At 40.9% G+C, this 13,734-nt stretch overlaps 1 protein-coding gene across 6 annotated transcripts in view; it reads right to left on the bottom strand.

Moving 5' to 3' along the window:
• The window catches only part of LOC101360546 (nuclear body protein SP140-like protein), a 73,061-nt gene that overhangs the window by 41,484 nt on the left and 17,843 nt on the right, over positions 1–13,734 (bottom strand). For 3 of the 6 annotated variants that reach the window (XM_023724471.1, XM_023724473.1, XM_023724470.1), the window contains exons 2-6: positions 12,254–12,428; positions 10,613–10,781; positions 8,402–8,485; positions 7,265–7,318; positions 2,277–2,357 (exon numbers count right to left, since the gene is read on the bottom strand). In XM_023724471.1, coding sequence (XP_023580239.1) covers positions 2,277–2,357; positions 7,265–7,318; positions 8,402–8,485; positions 10,613–10,781; positions 12,254–12,428 — 563 coding nt within the window. Of the gene's footprint in view, positions 1–2,276; positions 2,358–7,264; positions 7,319–8,401; positions 8,486–10,612; positions 10,782–12,139; positions 12,429–13,734 lie in introns of those variants that run through there. The other 3 variants (XM_023724476.1, XM_023724474.1, XM_023724475.1) reach the window with 3 other exon arrangements.

The raw sequence follows: 13,734 nt of genomic DNA on the forward strand, positions 1-13,734 counted from the left end.
TTGGAACCAGGGGTATCATTGCTGATGTCAGAGGGATCTTGGCTGAAAGCACAGAATACCAGAAAGATATTTACCTGTGTTTTACTGACTATGCAAGGGCATTTGACTGTGTGAATCATAACAAATTATGGATAATATTGCAAAGAATGGGAATTCCAGCACTTACTTGTGCTCATGAGGAACCTATGCATTGATCAAGAGGCAGTCATTTGAACACAACAAGGGGATACTGCATGGTTTAAAATTAAGAAAGGTGTGTGTTAGGGTTGAATCCTTTCACCATACTTATTCAATCCATATGCTGAGCAAATAATCCGAGAAGCTGGACTATATGAAGAGGAACTCTGCATCAGGATTGGAGGAAGACTCATTAACAACCTGCGATATGCACGTGACACAACCTTGCTTGTTTAAAGTGAAGAGGACTTGAAGCATATACTGATGAAGATCAAAGACCACAGCCTTCAGTATGGATTACACCTCTATATAAAGAAAACAAAAATCCTCACAACTGGACTAATAAGCAACATCATGATAAATGGAGAAACGATTGAAGTTGTCAAGGATTTCATTTTACTTGGATCCACAATCAACACCCGTGGAAGCAGCAGTCAAGAAATCAAAGGATGCATTACACTGGGCAAATCTGCTGCAAAAGAGCTCTTAAAAGTGTTAAAATGCAAATATGTCACTTTAAGGATAAGGTACGCCTGATCCAATCCATGGTGTTTTCAATCGCCTCATATGCATGCGAAAGCTGGACAATGAATGAATAAGGAAGACTGAAGAAGAATCGATACCTTTGAAATTATGATGTTGGCAAAGAATATCGAATATACCATGGACTGCCAGAAGAACGAACAAATCTGTCTTGAAAGAAGTACAGCCAGAATGCTTCTTAGAAGTGAGGATGGGGAGACTTTGTCTCACGTACTTTGGACATATTATCAGGAGGAACCAGTCCCTGGAGAAGGACATCGTGCTTGGTAAAGTAAAGGGTTAGCGAAAAAGAGGAAGACCCTCAGGAGATGGATTGACACAGTGGCTGCCACAATGAGCTCAAGCATAACAACGATTGTGAGGATGGCGCAGGACCGGGCAGTGTTTCATTCTGTTGTACACAGGGACACAGGGTGACTATGAGTCAGAACCGACTGGACAGCACCTAACAACAACGTCCCCTCAGGGTGACATTCTTTTCATTTTTACTAATAACTAGTACTAATCCTTGCATTCATCCCATTCTATTCCCACTGCCCTTAGTAGTAGATGGATCTCTAAATACCTTTTCTACATACTTTATACCTTTCTTTTTTTGGCCCAGAGTGCTTTATTTTTTATAAGTTGATGTAAAAACTCATATTCCACATAAAATGCAGATTTCTGCCTCTCCCTCCCTGCCTCCCCCAAATCCAAAGATCTGGCCACTGTAGACCTAGCTTAGCACATGGGACTAACGGCTGGAGCAGCTTATTCCCACAGCACCTCACCTGATGGCACCTCTCACCGTTCTCAGCATGTATGCACATGCGCTCACGTTGCCAAGTTTACTCATCTCTCCTACCATATCTTAGTCAGTGACCCTTGCAAAAGTAGTATGTCAATATTAGTTGTTATACTCGTTTAAAAGTCAGGGACAGGGCTTCCTAGTGTTAAGAGTTGCTGAGCTCTGAAACAGGTGATTGAGGGAGGTTGTAGAAATGCCTTCCCTGGAGATCTAAAACTAAAACTGATTTGTCCACAGCCTCTCCAGGATGCAGGGGAAGCATGAGCAAAATGACTGCACCAGGTCCCTTCCAGAGTTTGAACTGGACTGTGAGCGAGGAGGAGAGATTTTAGAGTCTGTATGTTGGAGGGAGAAAGGGTGGAGATTTTTCATAGACAGATTGTAGATTGTAATATCATTCTATATTTTGAAAACAAACAATTTCAAACTATAGATAACAAAAAGGGCATGAAGTTTTTGTTCATCAAAAAGTGGCATGGATGTGTCAAAACTTATTGAACTGTCTGCTTAAAATCTGTGAATTTCACTATCTGTGAATTACATCTTGATAAAAAATAACACACAGTAAAAACAAAATTTAAAAAGTTAATGGTTAAATAGTAATTCTAACCTTTGTCAGACACTTACTATGTGCCAAGTACTGTAGTAAGTCTCTTACATGGATTAATTTGATTATTTTATCCTCACAATACTTTATAAGGTGGATACTATTATTTCCCCCATTTTACTAGGCACAGAAGCTATAGTTCAGGGTGACGAAATAATATACCACGTTCTCCAACTGATGACTGGAGGAGCCAAGTCTTGAACTCCAGATTGAATGACTCCAGTGTCCAGGTTGTCACTTTGTCTTCAAATCATTTAGGTGATTGTAAAGAAGGAGAAAATTAGTATAAGCTTGAGTTATTAAAATAGATCCAAATTTTATTTAAAGGCATAATAAATGTTTTAAATATATAATATGTTAGCTATAAATCCCATTCAAGGATATATATTCATGACATTCCACAAGGCTGGTTGTATTAGTGTGGTTTTTCTTACATTGGTCATTTCTAAAGAAAAATCAACACCAGATCGTTTAACAAATAAATGAAATGGGTTGTAGTTTAGAGATGGAGACTCTTCTTCTTTGGGCTTAAACGTTGTTTCTGCCACTGCTACTTTAGTGTTGAAAACGATTTTCTTTACAGTGTGTATCTGAGGAGAAAAGTCTCAAAATTTGAAGCAGTGATTAAATACTGCTAGTCTAGTCTTTGGAGTCAGACACACATTATAACAATAATAGTAAAGAATTACATAGCAATTACTTTGTGCCAAGATTTATTCTAAGCGAGCGGTAGAGCCAGTCTTTGAACCCAGGCAGGGATGCTTTGGAATCCCTGCTGTTAACTGGTGTGGATGAGAGGGCTTGAGTCCTAGCTTGGCCAATTCCTGGTCTTGTGATCTTGCACAAACCACTAACTATCCCCATACCTCAGTGTTCTCTCCTGAAGAAAAGGGGATAACAAAACTCTTATCACAGGGTTGTTACGAGGCTTAAGTGAGATGCTGAATGTAAAGGGAGATCTGAGTTATAGTAACACAGCAAAAAACCATAATTGTTATTGTTGTCAGGTGCCTTTGAGTCAGTGCTGACTCATAGCAACACTATGTACAACAGAACGAAACACTGCCTGGTCCAGCACCATCCTCACAATCGTTGCTATGTTTGAGGCTATTGTTGTAGCCACTGTGTCAATTCATCTCCTTCAGGGTCTTCTTTTTCCATGACCCTCTACTTGGCCAAGCATGATGTCCTTCTCCAGGGACTGGTCCCTCCTGATAACATGTCCATAGTATGTGAGACAAAGTCACTTGTAAGGGGCATTCTGACTGTATTTTTCCAAGACAGATTTGTTTGTTCTTCTGGCAGGCCGTGGTATATTCAATATTCTTCGCCAACACTATAATTCAAGTACACCAATTCTTCTTTGATCTTCTGTATTCATTGTCCAACTTTCCCATGCATATAAGGCAACTGAAGAGACCATGGCTTGCTCAGGCACACCTTAGTTCTCAAAGTGAAATCTTTGCTTTTTAATATTTTAAACAGGTCTTTTGCAGATTTTTCCAATGCAGTACGTCGTTTGATTTCTTGACTGCTGCTTCCGTGGGATCCAAGTAAATGCGGATCCAAGTGAATGTGGATCCAAGTAAAATGAAATCCCTTACAAATTTGAATATTTGCTCCATTTATCATGATGTGGCTTTTTGGTCCAGTTGTGAAAATCTTTGTTTTCTTTATGTTGAGGTGTAATCCATACTGAAGGTTGTGGTCTTTGATCTTCATCAGTAAGTGCTTCAAGTCCTCTTCACTTTCAGCAAGCAACAATCTGCATATGGCAGGTTGTTAATGAGTTTTCCTTCAATCCTGTTGCCCCGTTCTTCATATAGTCCAGCTAATTGGATTATTTGCTCAGCCTACAAACTGAATAAGTATGGTGAAAGGATATAACCCTGACCCACACCTTTCCTGATTTTAAACCACGCGGTATCTCCTTGTTCTGTTCGAACAGCTGCCTCTTGATCCATGTACAGGTTCCTCATGAACACAATTAAGTATTCTGGAATTCCCATTCTTTGAAATGTTATCCATAATTTGTTATGATCCACACAGTCGAAAGCCTTTGTATAATCAATAAAACACAGATAAAAACCTTTCTGGTATTCTCTGCTTTCAGCCAAGAGCCATCTGACATCAGCAATGATATCTCTTTTTCCAAGTTCTCTTCTGAATCCTGCTTGAATTTCTGGCAGTTTCCTGTCGATGAACTGCTGCAACCATTTTTGAATAATCTTCAGCAATATTTTACTTGCATGTGATATTAATGATATTGTTCAATAATTTTTGCATTAGGCTATATCATCTTTCTTTGGAATAGGCATAAATATGGATCACTTCCAGTCGGTTGGCCAGGTAGCTGTCTTCCAAATTTCTTGGCATAGACGAGCGAGCACTTCCAGTACTGCATCCATTTGTTGAAAAATCTCAATTGGTATTCTATCAATTCCTGGAGCTTTGTTTTTCGCCAGTGCCTTCAGTGCAACTTGGAACTCTTCTTTCAGTACCATCAGTTCCTGATCATATGCTACCTCCGGAAACGGTTGAACATTGACCCATTGTTTTTGATACAGTAATTCTGTGTATTCCTTCCATCTGCTTTTGATGCTTTCTGCATCATTTAATATTTTCCCTGTAGAATCCTTCAATATTGCAACTTGAGGCTTGAATTTTTTCTTCAGTTCTTTCACCTTGAGAAATGCCGAGCATATTCTTCCCTTTTGGTTTTCTAACTCCAGGTCTTTACACATTTCATTATAATACTTTACTTTGTCTTCTTGAGCTGCCCTTTGAAATCTTGTATTCAGGTCTTTTACTTCATGAATTCTTCCTTTCGCTTTAGCTACTCTATGTTCAAGAGCAAGTTTCAGAGTCTCTTCTGACATCCACTTTGATATTTTCTTTCTTTCCTGTCATTTTAATGACCTCTTGCTTTCTTCATGTATGATGTCCCTGATGTCATTCCACAACTTGTCCGGTCTTTGGTCATTAGTGTTCAACACATCAAGTCTATTCTTGAGATGGTGTCTAAATTCTGGTGTGATACACTCAAGGTCGTACTTTGGCTCTCGTGCATTCTTTCTAATTTTCTTCATCTTCAGCCTGAACTTGCATATGAGCAATTGATGGCGGTCCTGCAGTCGGCCCCTGGCCTTGTTCTGACAGATGATATAGAGCTTTTCCATCATCTCTTTCCACAGATGTAGTCGACTTGATTTCAGCGTATTCCATCTGGCAAGGTCCACATGTGTAGTCACCGTTTATGTTGTTCAAAAGAGGTATTTGCAATGAAGAAGTCATTGGTCTTGCAAAATTCTATCATGTGATCTCCAGAGTTGTTTGCATCACCAAGGTCGTATTTTCCAACTACAGATCCTTCTTCTTTGTTTTCAACTTTCCCATTCCAATCACCAGTAATTATCAATGCATCCTGATTGCAGGTTTGATCAATTTCAGACTGCAGAAGGTGGTAAAAATCTTCAATTCCTTCATCTTTGGCCTTAGTGGTTGGTGCATAAATGTGAATAATAGTTGTATTAACTCGTCTTCCTTGTAGGTGTATGGATATTATCCTATCACTGACAGCCTTGTACTTCAGGATAGGTCTTGAAATGTTCTTTTTGACATGAATGCAATGTCATTCCTCTTCAAGTTGCCATTCTCGGCATAGTAGACCACATGATTATCTGATTCAAATTGGCCAATACCAGTCCATTCAGCTCACTAATGCCTAGGATATCGATGTTCACGCATTCTCTTTCATTTTTGATGATTTCCAATTTTCCTAGATTCATACTTCATACATTACACTTTCGAATTATTAATGGACGTTTGCAGCTGTTTCTTCTCATTTTGAGTCATGCCACATCGGCAAATGAAGGTCCCGAAAGCTTGACTCCATCCAAGTCATTAAGGTTGACTCTACTTTGAGGAAGCAGCTCTTCCCCAGTTGTCTTTTGAGTGCCTTCCAACCTGAGGGGCTCATCTTCTGGCACTATATCAGACAATGTTCCACTGTTGTTAGTAAGGTTTTCACTGGCTAATTCTTTTCAGAAGTAGACTGCCAGGTCCTTCTTCCTAGTCTCTCCTAGTCTGGAAGCTAGCTGAAACCTGTCCACCATGGGTGACCCTGCTGGTATTCGAAATACCAGTGGCATAGCTTCCAGCATCGCAGCAACACACAAGCTACCACAGGACAAAAAACTGGCAGACATGTGGGAATTTTGCCCATAGACTCCTTCAGTTTTGCAACTCAAGGCTTGAATTTTTTCTTCAGTCCTTTCAGCTTGAAAAATGCCGAGCGTGTTCTTCCCTTTTGGTTTTCTAACTCCAGGTCTTTGCACATGACATTATAATACTTTACTTTGTCTTCTTGAGCTGTACTTTGAAATCTTCAATTCTTTTATGTGATCATTTCTTCTAATTGCCTTAGCTACTGTATATTCAAGAGCAAGTTTCAGAGTCTCTTCTGACATCCATTTTGGTCTTTTCTTTTTTGTTGGTCTTTTCTTTGTTGTCTTAAGTGTTATAATTTAATAATTAATTGTTAGTAATAACATTAATAAGAGATGGTTGAAAAGCTAATGGTTACAAAGTTACAAAACTTTGTAGTGTTTGTTGGTTACAAAAGTACATAGTTATTACTATCCTATATTAATTCCTCCTGTTTCTTACTTCCTTTCTTTTCTTTTCTACACTGCACTATTCCTACCTCATCATCCTCTACACATAATTACTACTCACTCTCTTTCTTTTCTCTCATTATAAGTAACGTTTATAATAGTTCCTTCTTCTGACACCTCAAAGGTCTCCTCTTTTCACATAACCCTTACCCCTTCCCAGATCCACTGAATTCCTAATTCACAATTACTTCAATCAATTCATCCCCTTAATTCTGGCTCATGGTCACACTGAAGTTTTCTTCCTTGTATTCATGTTCCATCTTCTTGGTTGTCATATCTGCCTGGTACTCTTGGATTCCAAGTCTAGTTAGCTAATTGGGACCCATACAAAACACCAATGTTCTGCCTTCCGTGTCTCCTTCTGCATCCCTTCCCCGCCGTCACAATCTCCACTCAGGAGTTCAGTTCCCTGAATTATGATCTCCTTTCCTTTTAGTAGATGAGAAAACAAGTTTTTGATGAAGTCATAATTACCTTGTTCATGGATGGATTGGGTGCTGGCCATCTCCTGGGTCTCTTCTCCATCATCTATTTGAATATCATGACTCATTGTAAAGAGGAAGGAAAGAGAGATCTCAGGCAGTGCAGGGACCGCATCTCATAATTAAGCATTCAGGTGCATCCTTGATTTCCTGTGCTTCAGTAGGGACCTTCCAGCCCTCAAGGCACCCCGGGGTTCAGTGGGTCTCACATGGCCCGTGAATCCTATAGCTATTCCACATAGAGATGAACTTCTCAAGATTTTAAAAAAGGATTGATAGTTGAAAGTTGTAAATAGTGGCTAGTTCTCCTTCAAAATGTTCAGAGAACAGTGAAAGCCAATTTCAAAATAAATAATATACGTGGAATGTGTTTTGTAAAGTTCACACACAACTGGGAATAGGGAAGAAACAGAAGTATTTCCTCAGGAGAAAGGTTACATTATGGAGAAATTAACCTACATAAAAAGGAAAGCCCTCAACAGTTTTTAAGGGTGAAGATTAAGAACAAATTCAACGACCAAAAAAAAAAAAAAAAAGGGAAAAAGAGAATTTTTAGTTTAATTGAGTCAGGGAAAATGATCAGATCACCAACAGATTAAGAGTGGAGAGGAACTAGGACTTTCCTGGAGGGGGATGTAGGAGGAGGGGTCTAAAAAACAAGTGAAGATGCTTCCTGAAAGGCATAAAGAGGAAGTGAATACTGCACAGTGCTACTAGTGACTCTGGGAGGTGGTAACAAGTGAAGTGCAGGAGACCAGCCCCAGCCCCACAGGTTTCAGAAATAAAAGTCACCCTGTATCAGTCTCTGGTCTTTTCCCCCCAGAAGTCTGTGGCCCTTCCAGGAGTGGTCACAATATCTAATTAAACAAATATTTAATTATATAATAATAATAATAAAAACTATAGTTGTCATCCAGTTGATTCCAACTCATGGTGACTCCAAGTACGTCAAAGTAGAATTGTGCTCCATAGGGTTTTCAATGGCTGATTTTTCAGAAGTAGATCGCCAGGCCTTTCCTCTAAGGAACCTCTGGGTGCATCCAAACGACCAACCATTTGGTTAGTAGCTCAACCATTTACATCACCCAGGGACTCCAATTAGATAAAAGGTAATTTAAATCCTAATTACCTTCTCCATCATAAGGTAGTAGCCTGGGCATTTCTTCTGATTCTCTTACTTCATCTTCTTGTAGAACTACAAGTCCACAGGACACTAAAAAGAGAACCAGGGACATGACTGATCATCAGCAGTGACCTGGACACCCACCTAGAGGTGGTTATGCTGAGCTCTGCTGTTCAGAGTTCAGGAGAACTGCTCCCTGGGAGAAAGAATGTTTGCACCAACCATGTAAGTACATTGTCAGACTACATTCTCCTCTCTCTACTTCTCCTTTTTCTTCCTCCAGCCCCACCTCCACTCATTGCTGCATCTGCACCACGAGGCTATTTGTGGTTGTCTTTGACTATGAGTCCTTCTCCCCATGACTTCCCCCATCTCTTTGCATTTATTTTTCTTCCTCTGTGATGTTCTTTACCTCTTTGCCCCTTTATCTCCTTATTTATTCTTTAACTCACTTCTTGTTTTCTTTCCTACACACAGTACTTCATTATTCCTGTACCATCCCTGAGAATGACAGTTGAAACGATCTCTCTCCCCAGACCCTAACCTTGTGGTATCTAGATTCCATATTCATTGAGATAAAGTTGGGCCCACTTGGAGAACATCATGGTGCTCCCAATCTCTAGCTTTTCCCTTCCGGCTCTTTTCCTCCATGCCTATTGGATCCCGTTGTTGTTTGTCGTGGAGTAGATGGCAATCATGGAGACCCCACGTGTGTCAGCGGAGAACTGCAATCCCTATGGGTGGGCCTTTCTCCTCGGGTACCTGTGGGTGGGCTCAAACCACCAACCTTTCGGTTTTACACAGTGGAGTTAACCAGGAAACCCCCTAAGTGCCTTCAAAAACTCCGTACTTGTTCAGGTTTGAGCTTGCACTCCCTGTTTCTGAACAGCTTCTCCCTCAAGTCTGGCGGGTTCCAACCGTCAAGCTTTTGATTCGCAGCCCTGCACTTTAACCATTACGCCACCAGGGCTTCTTTCTCACTCGACTTCTTGATCAAATTCTACTTTTCGACAGAGATCTAGAGAAAATAAGGTAGTCCCCGTGGGCAGGCGTTTCAGTGAGGTGAGCGGGGCTTCTCCGCAAGGGGCGAAGGTGCCGGCGCAGGAGAAGGCCGACCACAGCTCCCAGTTCCACGGCTTCCCGCAGCTCCACGGACAGCAGCGCCCCCCTCCGAGCAGCAGATGGGCCTGCTGCACTGAGCCAGGGTGCTGGCTAGCTCACTCCACCGGGACGCCAGCCTTAGGTGCGGACATTGGGTACACTCAGAATGCCCCAAAACTTGCCCGCGTGACGTGAGCGGTGGGACCTGGGGAGCTGGATCTCTGCACCCACGCAGATCATCAGAGCCCCTGAGATCTGGATAGTAAAGGTAACTGCGATCTCCTCTGTACCTCTGGCCTGGGACCTCCTGGTTACAAATATAGTATTGATTTTAAATTGGTAGGCTAGGTGTTGGATTTCCTTTATTGCTTTCTCTAACTTGGCTATATCGTAGTATGGAAATAAGATAAATCTTATTTTAATCAAGGTATGGTTTTCACAAATCAATACACCCTATGCTTCATACTGATTTCTTTTACCCTTTTCCTCCTTAAAAACCCTTTATTGCTTGTTTATTTCCCAGAAAATAAACTTCAAATTCCTTAGAACAGGGTATCAGAGCTTCTGGAACCCTCTCCAACTTCTCTCTGCACAATCAGCTTCCAGACACTCCCTCCCACACTGTGTGGTTCAGCCACATGATTCAGCAGGCACACCAGTCCCTTCACACTCTGTAACTTCCCCATTCTGTCCCCCTCCTCAGTGCAGGGACATATGCTGGCCTCTTGTGACGTCACTGTTGGGAGAAGTACATTGACATGGGACTGCAATGAATGATAAATTTTCTAAAACAAAGAAAATCTTTTTAGTCTTTTATCACAGCTTCAAGTATCAGAGAGGACTTCCTCCTTGCCTATGGAAGGGCATAATTCATGCCTTCCCCCCAAAGTAGAGACTTAAACCATGTTTTAAAGCAGCAAAAGCAAGTCCTGGCTGAGGACACCTATGTGGGATGAGTTGGTTAATGTCTGCCACCCCCATGCCTGCATTCCCTCTGTGCCTAGAATGTAACAGTCACTCAGGTAAATATTTGTCAGGTATTATTGAAGACCGAATGAATGCATTAGTGAATGAAATAGACTTGAATCCCCAAAAGTAGTTGAGAAGTATAATTACCATTTTGGAAGCTTTGGTAAACCTCAGTTAAATCAGGACAGGCCTTCAGGTTCGCCCTGCTGAACAAGGCTTCCAGAAGTGGCAGGCTAAACGTCTTCTCCAGTTCAGTGAGGACATCGTACGCCACTCTTTCCACTGGGACCAGGTTTCCACAAGTGTCTAGAAAATGCTTAAAAATATTGAATGGAGAATAATGTAGTTATGAATTTACTCTTATATGATAGAAGACTCTTAGGTGGTAGAGAGACCATTTGTTCTCTTGTGAAGTTTTAGAATTTTGCATGTATTTGGATGACTTCTTAAATGTCCTCCGCCATAAAATAGACTCTTACTTTACAAACCTGACTTCCTGGTGCTGATGCACACTCAAGGGAAGAGAGTCACTCTGATGAATAAAACGGGTTCAAAGTTGAATGTTATGTGGTCCTTGAAGAGCCTGGCCAGGATGCTACAAGAGTGACCCTAACAGGTGATAAGAGACCATTCTATTGACTAGACAATAACCCCCAGGATTGACCTGGCCTGAAGGACTCTGGGAAGGCAGGTGACCACCTCCCCTGCTGTGAACTTGGCTACAGAACAAAGAAAATTCACAGGGTAAAGAGTAGGCTCCTCCTTGGTATCCGCAGGAAGACCCACTGCTAACCTTTACCTGCATTCTGCTGTTGTTAGCTGCCGTTGAGTCAGCCCCTGATTCATGGTGACCCCATGCACAACAGCCTCAGACGACTGTGATCCATAGAATTTTCATTGGCTTAATTTTGGAAGTCGATCACTAGGCCTTTCTTCCTAGTCTGTCTTAGTCTGCAAGTCCCACTGAAACCTGTTTAGCATCATAGCAACACGCAAGCCTCTACAGACGGATGGTGGCTACACTGGAAGTGCATTGGCTAGGAAGCCAACCCAAGTCTCCCACATGGTAGGGGAGTATTCTACCACTGCCCTCATCTAGGGCTCCAGAAATGTCTGAAGAACAGGAAATAATTTGGAGAGAGAATAGCAATCATCTGCTTTCAAATTTGTACTAAGCTGCTCAACTTCCCCTGTGAGTTTCCATCATCTCAGAGCCAAGTGTTTGAATTACGTGCACTTTGAAATGAAATGCTGCCTAACTCATTTATTTTCATTTTAGTTTCTATTATTATATTTCATAAATGTACCTATGAGTCAGAATCACTGGACAGCAGTGGGTTTATAAATGTAGCTAAGAATACTCTGGAGCCCTGGCAATGGTCAAGAGCTATGGCTGCTAACCAAAAGGTCGGCAGTTTGAATCCACCAGCTGCTCCCTGGAAACCCTATGAGGCAGTTCTACTCTGTCCTACAGGGTCAATATGAGTCAGAATTGACTTGACAGCAATGGGTTTTGGAAGGTTCTTTATATTTGTGAAGCATTCCTGATTCCAATCCTGCCACACCTCCTTCAGTATCCCTCATCACTGACATTAACTACAGAAGACAGTTTCTTCAGTTAGAAGAAGGAATGTTTTTTGTGATGCCTGCTTTTCCTGTACCCTTTTAACTTACAGGTTGATGAAGGTCTCCGCTCATAGGAGGCTCTTCAGCCAGGTCATTGCCCCCTGAAGTCTGGCATGCTATAGTGGGACTGGTTTCCCGTTATGAGGACATCTCCTCACTTACTTCATACTTCTGCTCAGAGAGGAAGCCACGGTCTCGGAGGCCCATAAGGAAAGGAAACGTCTTCTTTATTGCACTTGCAATCTCCACCTTATTTTTTCTGAAGAGCGTGAAAATCTCATGGAAAAACCGCTCATCTATATTCTTTTTCTCTGTGTTCTGGTCCTCTGTGAACATCCTAAGACACAAAGATACAATATAAAAGTAGACATCTGGTTTCTGAAAGGCTTATGGTGGCTGGAAGATTCGAGACATGAAGGATAAGGATAGTCAATGAAGAGTCAACATGTGAAAAACAAGTACTTTTATCAACAGACCAGAATAAATGGATTGAAGGAATAATCACAGGTATGATAGAAGGAAACACTGAGCTTAAGAAAGACCTAAGAGTGGCTACCATTACTGAATGTTTTAGTCAAAGATTCTATAGAAGAATCTTGATCAAAGGGAAAAATGCAGAACAGAATTTCAAATTCTCATGCGATCCAGACTTTCTGGAGCCATGGAGGCTAGATGAACCCCCAAAACTATTGCCCCAAGATAATCTTTAAAACTTAAACAAAAAATGTCCCCTGAAGTCTTCTTAAAACCAAACAATAGTTTAGCTTAACTACTAAAGAATGTTGGCCTTGAGGATTGTGCTCTGTTAAGATCTATGTGGGATCAAATTGACAACAGCAACTCAAAAGGTTAGATGAGAACTTTAGGGGGCAATGAGTTTATGTTAATGGGGGAGGAACAACTTGGAGAAGGAGGTTGAGAATGGTTGTACAACTTGAAGAATGTAATCAATGTCACTGAATTGTACACGTAGAAATTGTTGAATTGGTGTATGTTCTGCTGTGTATATTCTCAACAACAAAAAATGAAATAAAAAAAATCCAACACTTAGACAACTGTTTGATTATTCACTTTGCATATGCTCATAATGTCAAAGATTATTTAATTAAAATTTATTAATTTGCATGTGTTCTCAATCCCAGTGTGAATGACTAAATTAGAGGATTGTGTTTTTATTGGTTTTGAGTAGCTTACACAAAGGCAACTCATTATGTTTGATAGAAATGTAATGAGATGTTGAGGAGAATCTATGCTTTACAAAATGTTAAATTAAAAGCCCCAATGAATACTTGCTGAGCAAATAATCTGAGAAGCTGGACTATATGACGAAGAAAGGGGCATCAGGATTGGAGGAAGAATCATTAACAACCTGCAATATGCAGATGACACAACCTTGCTTGCTGAAAGTGAAGAGGACTTAAAGCACTTACTGGTGAAGATCAAAGACCATATCCTTCAGTATGGATTACACCTCACCATAAAGAAAACAAAAATCCTCACAACTGGACCAATAAGCAACATCATGATAAACACAGAAAAGATTGAAATTGTCAAGGATTTCATTTTACTTGGATCCACAATCAACACCCATGGAAGCAGCAGTCATGAAATCAAAAGATTCATTGCACTGGGCAAATCTGCTG

This window comes from Trichechus manatus, unplaced genomic scaffold (assembly GCF_000243295.1).
Source record: "Trichechus manatus latirostris isolate Lorelei unplaced genomic scaffold, TriManLat1.0 scaffold00249, whole genome shotgun sequence".
NCBI lineage: Eukaryota > Metazoa > Chordata > Mammalia > Sirenia > Trichechidae > Trichechus > Trichechus manatus.